The 7034-nt window shown below is 33.8% G+C and overlaps 1 protein-coding gene across 10 annotated transcripts; it reads right to left on the bottom strand.

Moving 5' to 3' along the window:
* Positions 1-21: 21 nt before the first annotated feature.
* LOC108653885 (tumor protein D52) lies at positions 22-6838 on the bottom strand. Of its 10 annotated transcripts, none has more exons than XM_018104793.3 (6): positions 5595-6838; positions 3075-3199; positions 2726-2886; positions 2520-2579; positions 2126-2330; positions 22-1026 (listed from the first exon to the last, which is right to left on the bottom strand). In XM_018104793.3, exons 1-6 carry the CDS (start codon positions 5602-5604, stop codon positions 919-921), a joined length of 669 nt encoding a protein of 222 aa, XP_017960282.1. In that variant the 5' UTR covers positions 5605-6838; the 3' UTR covers positions 22-918. The 10 variants fall into 10 exon arrangements, with proteins under 10 accessions (XP_017960282.1, XP_017960283.1, XP_017960276.1 ...); XM_018104794.3 differs by having other exon boundaries at positions 2168-2330; XM_018104787.3 differs by lacking the exon at positions 5595-6838 and adding an exon at positions 3893-4634 and having other exon boundaries at positions 22-293.
* Between the last annotated feature and the right edge of the window lie 196 nt (positions 6839-7034).

Below are 7034 nucleotides of genomic sequence, written 5' to 3'. Positions count from 1 at the left end.
TAAATAGAATCAAAACAAACATTTCCTTTGATTGGGGCACAAAAATGTTCGTTTTTATTTAAAGTTCCCATACACATATAGCAAATCTTAGATCAAGTATAGTTGCAACGAATTAGCTTTGTGTGTGTGTGCTTTAAATTTTGTATATATTCAACGGCCATTTCTCCTCGTTCTTCTTAAATAATCAATTTATTTTAAAAAGCTTGTAAGGCTCCAATTTGTTTTAGAGTAACTTTAAATTAAATTTTGGAATAAATTTCTTATGTACGCCATTTAGCCACACGACCCAAAGTCTATAGAAAAAAATAAATGAAAATATAAAAATATATATATATATATATATTTATATATATTATACACATATTCTTTTGCTAAGTCGAGCGGCAAAAAAGTTAGGAATGAACTTTGCTTTTTTACTTTTTATGTGTGTTTGTGTGTGACTGTGTGTTAAATATGTTAATAATGCATATTGTATAAAGCAGACACTTAGTTACATTTATATGTTTGTATAATTTTATGCATAAAGAGTTCTAAAAGTTATATGAACTGTTCCATTTGATGAAAGCCAAAACAATTTTCGAATTGAATGCAAAACACACACGCACATGCATACATATATATATATATATTAAATATGTATGTATGTATGTATGCTAGCAACAAAGTTTGTTAAATTTATGAAACATACATTTAAATAGTATAATAGTATAGTAATATTAATAACACACAGTATTCATTTATAAATAACTAAATTCCGTTTTTCGTGTTACGTGTATAAATGTATTTAAGTGTTAATTATGTATGTATTTTTTGTGTATGTGTGTGTGTGTAATTTTGTATATTTTTTATTTTGTTTGTTTTTTTTTCTTCCTTTTTTTGATTATTTTACGCAGCTCGTGTTGTGTTGGTTTATTATTTTTATTTTGTTAGAGAATCTGTAGGTGAATTCAATCCCGATGATGAATTGTTCTCATCTAAAGCATCTGGGAAACTGGATACCGAACCCGAACGCGATGTCACCTTCGTCTACAATAGAAATAGAAATAGAACAGAACCGAAACACAGGTTGTTTAGACAAAACACACAAGACACGAAAAAAAAGCTTGCATTTAGCATGCGATTATTAACTAGTTTAAACTAAAATTGTAGAGTAAAGTATGCCCCACGGAATTCTAGTGTATTGCAGAGAGTGTTAAAAGTAGTTAGCTAAAGAAGGCGCGTGGGTGTGCGTGTGTATGTGTGTGCGTATGCGTGGGTGTGGGTGGAAATTTTCTGTTAGTTAAAAATGTTGTACATTAGGTATAGAACGTGTCAGAGGCGTGGCTATTAAATAATGAGACTAATTTGAATTTCCCGACAGCAGCTTATTTCTGTTTATAATATAACTAACTATATTGTTATTAATATGGACGTTTAATAACTAAGCAAGAAATCAGAGTGAAATGTCACATGAAAATTGACATGAGTTATGGCTGGATTGCCTGTTCATGTCAAGCATAAATAGCTGAGGTGATAGGATCTAATCTATTTTAGTCTTGTTGGTTCGTTTAAATCACGGTACAAATTTTGTCGACATCAGGAAATCATGATACGCAAATCCAACAGAAAACTAATTATTTATTAAGAATCTACAACTTAGACAAGACACTTAAGAATATTTGGGAAAGTATTCTATGAGAAAAACAGTGAGGCTTTAACGTTCGTTAGAAATTGTTAAGAATCACTGCTAGACAAAGAGAGACACTAACGTTAGTTATGAATTGTATATGAGTAACAGTTAGCAAGAAGCTTGAACGTTAATTGCTGACGAGCCCGCATGAACCTATCATTCTAGCAATTTAAACAGTGCGTCATATAATCTGTCAGCAACTTTCTAGCCCAATTCAGCTGGCCACAATTACAGCTGTTTTCCCCACACAAGAAGCAATTAGATTTAAGTTCCTTTCAAACTGTCATAGATGAGCGAACGAATATATAAAGTATTTCCAAGGTGACATTCAAGTAAATATGTAATGAAATCAAAAAAAATCAAACAGTTAGTCTCGTTATTTCCTAGCCACACACCTCCGTATAGTATGAAAGATATATATTGAGTATATATATTTATAATAAAAATAGTAGTTACCGCATTAGATTGGCACAAAAAATTGTTCTGTTCATAGCTTACTTTAACGTTCTCATAGGCAGTGCCAACAGAGGCTTCAATAGAACGCATCGATTCAGAATTTTTCATTTGTGATAGTTTCGACGTAATGCCGCTCGTAATGCTGCCAAATACCGATGCAGTTTTCTCACCCGTTGTCTTCAAAACCGATTCCGTGCGTTGGAAACTGGAAAAAAACCCAAAGTCAATAAACCGACTTAATAAACACACAAAATATAAACATCACAAGTTGTACATATAGAGAGATACGAGATTATCATATGTGAAAGCAATTTTTGTTAGTAGCATACAAAAGCAGAAATTTTGGGGGGGGTGAGAGGAAGTAGATGGAACAGCAGACAATCCTTTTACTTACAGTGGTGCTTCATGCACAGCTTTTGATATGTTGCCCACACTCTGTTCCACTGATTGGTAACTAAATGGAATGCAATACAAAATCAAATGTTCACAAATTTTTAAATAAAGCAAATACAAACAGAAAAGCCAGATTAACAAAAATCGAAATCGAATCTAAAGGTCTAGCTATTTAGTTGTCTCTGTCGCTTTACGTTAAAGACTTACACATGACTCTCTTTCAGATTCTTAACGCCCTGATTGACATCGTCTGTTAGCTCCTTCCAGACGGTAATACCCAGTTTACGCTTCAAGTCTGAAGCATGACGCGTTTTGGAGGCCAGCACCGTGCGCAGCGTATTGATCTCTTCCTCAACACGTGCCAGTTCCTAAAAAGGCAATCAAAATATAGATTAGATTTGAAGTATAGAGCAGATATTCTATGTACGACGGTTGTCCGAATAATTGTTGTCAATATTAAAATTATAATCATCTTTATATTTGGTAAATGCATTTCTCTGTCAACTCACAATTTGTTCAGACAACCCTCGCAATTACTAAATGATTAAGCACTTACCTGACTCCATTCAGCGCGTCTTTGTTCCTTCTCCTCAACGGTGAGCGCAGCAAATTCAGCTGCAATCTCAGCAGATGCTACAGATGCTGCTGGCGATACTGGCTCCGACAAATGGGCGCTATTATCTGAGCAAAAGTTAAAATAGAAAACCGTTAAACAAAGTACTCTAAAATATATATATATTATATATGAATAAATACTACTTTTAGAGAAAACTAAAAAAAGCTGGCGAGAATTTAAATGTTGTATATTAATAATAAATCCAAAAGAAATGAGGTTTGGTTTTTATGTACCTCCATGGAAGACAACTTCCTCAAAGACTTTTTCATGCGCTGTGTAATATCGAATTTCATTTCGGTTGGTTCATTAAAATTTGTGATCAAAATATGCATAAAATATGTTCAAATTTGTTGTAGGTAACGAAAACTGAATACTCACAAACTGTATGTATTTTTGTTTCGTATAGCGTAAGCAAAGAGGTAAATAGAGAGAATTAAGAAAAGCTGATTAGTCACGAAGCAATTAAAGTGTGTTAGTCGTGTTCCCAATTTGAATTTCGCGACAAACAAAAAATAAAAAAAAAAATAATTGTATATATAAAATATATAATAAATTCAGTAAAAGCTTTGATAATTTGACAAATTACCCTCGCTACACTAAACGCATGAATATTAGTTCTAGTACGCTTTCACTGTACTATTAAAACGGCTTACAGAAATATACTACAGTAAAACAAGTTCTAAGTTATGAAATCTTACGGCCCTAAATCACTCTAGTCTGATTGCAGTCACCCCGATCTCGAAACTCTTTAGGTTTACCTTTAGCAACGCTAGGACCTATAGTCAGAAATCGTTTATAGTTATCGCTGTTTGATATTTTTGCCAGATAGGGTTTCGAGAAGTCTATAAACGTGACCTTAACATCGCGCATTGTACGCTTTGTTAAGAACTTTAGACGGAAACGTTTCGCAAGAGAAGACGAAGGCGTCTGATTGGACAACTTGGATGCCATGAATTCCGTTTCGACGGCTTGCAGCTCAAGCGTATTGGCATAATCTGAATCGACATCATAGAAGATCTCGTCGAGTGTCAAATTGCGTAGATAATGTTCGGCCGTTTCATTGAACCAATCAGTTTCAGTGTCTGCTGTTATTTCCAGTTCATCGAGTGAGGGGGTCGTGGTGATGTCATCGATGCGGGGCAAATAAGAATCCTCAATGAACTCCAAGCTGACAGGCTCCGATTCGCTGCCCATATTGTAGCCCTCTCAAGCTCTCTCTCTCTTACACACACTCTCAGTCTCTGTGTGGTTTATCTCATGTTCAGAAGAAACAGCGAGCACTTTCTAATTGGAACGTGGCGGCGTACATTTCAAAGCGAGCGCTCCGAACAGATTTGTTTTGTATTTTGTTGTCTTTGTTTCGGTTCTTCTGCTTTTACCCATAGTCTTTCTACAGATTCATGAAAAGCGTTTTCCCCTGTTTCCACTACCAAAACATAACTGAAGCGCGTTCTCTTGCTGCCACGCGCTGACAGAGCAAAACTTGAACTGAGCCCAGGTTCCAATTGGTAAGCTTGCAGAGCTCTGCTGGCCGAACTAACTGTAACTGTAACTCAACAAGTTGGCAACACCAAAGCAAACAGGGAGAGGATGAGAGAGTGCAAAAGCTTAACTTTACAAGAAGAGTAACAAACTGCAAGATTGCCTTTGTAGCCGTGCTCGTTCTCTCTCTCTCTCTTCAGTCTGTTTATCAAGGGTTTTCTTATTGGCAATTTTAGAGAATTGCATGATCAACAAGTGGAAGATTGGCTCAAACTGTACGAGTCTCTCTCGCTCTCTCTCTCTCTCTCGCTGTTTGTGCGCTTCAATTTAGAGATAGGGAAAATTATATTGAAAATGATTTGTGCTCACAATTGACGTCGCAACATAAACAAGCCACAAAATGTAATAAAATTGTTATATGCCATAGTTAATTTTTTGCTGTTCTATATTCAATTAAAAATAAACTAGGCGAATTGGGAGGCGTTGTCAGGGCTTGTTATTGTTACTGTTGTTGTTGTTGTTGTTCATGCAACAATGTGTAAATTGTACACAAAGGCCACAACAGATTCACAAGCAGTTTGCCACGTTGTCAGAATTTTCATCGCTAATGTAAATATTTAAATGGATTTTGAATTTGTGGCAATTGCCGAAATAAATCTCACGAGTTAAATGCATTGCAGCCGCTGCGGAGGGACAAGCGCAAGCAGGGAATCCAATCAGACTCATGACTCATCTAAATTGTTAAACAGGCTACCCATTGGGCAGTCGGTCTAAGTGCCTTACCACCTACAATGAAATGCCTTTTTTTGGTTAAAGCCACCATCTAATTAGCTAGTCTCGGGACAGAAAAGAAATAGATTCCAATAAGTGAACCAGGGATCACGGTGAACACGCGACCACTTTCTCAACTGCATGCGGCAAATAGTGTGTCAAAGACAGCCGATAATCTACATTTTATTGGATATAGCGCACACTTACGATCCTCCATTGCTGGGCTGTTTTTGTGTTTTCTTTAATGTTGCAGCTTCAAATTTAAATGGGTTTCAACACAATTTCTACAATTTACTTTTTGTTGTTAAAAAGAACTTTGACGAAAGAAGAAGCACGGAAAAAGTGGCTGTGCTTTCTGATAACTTAGTGATGGGGTCAGTCAGGCAAACAAGTTTATCGATAGGCGAGCGTGCGGCGTTGCCAGCTGCTTAATACATTATCCAGCGCCAAATTCAAAACAGTATTTATGTTGAAATATATAATATATATTTTTTTGCTTTTGTATTTCAAAAGAAATAAAAATACATCGTTTTTCGTATTTGAATAACCTGCATTGGAAAAAAATGGCATAAGTGAAAAAATGTCATATTTTTTGTTGCTTCTCAGCTTACTTCGTCGCTTCGTTTCGCTCTTACATTTGATTTACGTCCGTTAATATAGGAAAATATATACATTTATATACTTTGTATTGTATTTACTACGTTTTCTTAGAGTTACTAATGCAGTTGGTTGTAAATATGTATATTTTAAAAAATTTACAATATCAGGTCTGTTTTTCTTGGTGTTTCTTTTTGTTTTGTTTTTCTTTCCGTTTCTCATTTTTATCGTTTTTGTTACCGAAAGAAAAATAAAATGAAAAACAAAAGAATAAATTAAAAATTATAGAAATCAAACTAAATAATTGGTTTACGTTTTTTATTTGTTTTATTTTGTTTGTTTTGTCGTTTTTTTTAATATTTGTTTTTGTTGGTAAGTAAAAAAATTGTAATATTTTTTATTTTTTGTTTTAATTTTTCATACTTTTTGTGTTTCAACTTTAAATCATAAAACAGGGTCTGAGCGCCGTGTGTATATATAAATATATATTGAAAGTTGTTAAGTGGAAAATATAAGTCGAAAACAATTTAATATAAATCAAGATGATTGCACAAAATTAAAATGTCTATATTCATTATGAAATTTGAATGGGATATAAAACTGGAGCAAAACCAGGCGTGCGTTATATATCATATATATATATTTATATATATATACCAATAAGAATATACATATATAATTTCAAAGTACATCTTTTGAACATAATTCAATAGCAATTTCATTTCAAACGTTGTAACACGCACGTTTTCCCCAAGATATATGTATATAAAGTAAACTAATAACTCGGTTCGGTTCAGCTTTTGTGTGCGAAATACGCAGTTGGGTATAAACAATATTGATTTGTAAAGTAAAATAGAGCAGCATTTGAAATAGAAAATATTTAACATTTTTTGCTTACAATTATATATAAATTTATATTGGTTTTCTTTTCATTTTTGTTTCATAAAATATCATATTGTTTTTTGTGTTTGTTTCAATCAATTAAATTTGTTGCAACCACTTTTAACAAAACATTCATTGAACTTTCTGCTTAAATTTAAGTAGCTTGAA

Source organism: Drosophila navojoa, chromosome 5 (assembly GCF_054131105.1).
Source record: "Drosophila navojoa isolate 15081-1374.11 chromosome 5, UAZ_NAV_1.0, whole genome shotgun sequence".
In the NCBI taxonomy this organism is placed as follows: Eukaryota; Metazoa; Arthropoda; class Insecta; order Diptera; family Drosophilidae; genus Drosophila; species Drosophila navojoa.
Note: the sequence above shows the minus strand (reverse complement) of the source record. Positions and strands in the feature narration are given on the sequence as shown.

Excerpts from the sequence above, each read along its gene's own strand:
- LOC108653885 (XM_018104784.3), bottom strand. The coding sequence starts at position 4,328 with ATGGGCAGCGAATCGGAGCCTGTCAGCTTGGAGTTCATTGAGGATTCT. Across the intron at positions 2,887-3,074 it reads GACGCGCTGAATGGAGTCAG|GAACTGGCACGTGTTGAGGA; the intron begins GTAAGTGCTTAA and ends TTGCCTTTTTAG. Across the intron at positions 2,331-2,519 it reads GCTGTGCATGAAGCACCACT|TTTCCAACGCACGGAATCGG; the intron begins GTAAGTAAAAGG and ends GTTTTTTTCCAG.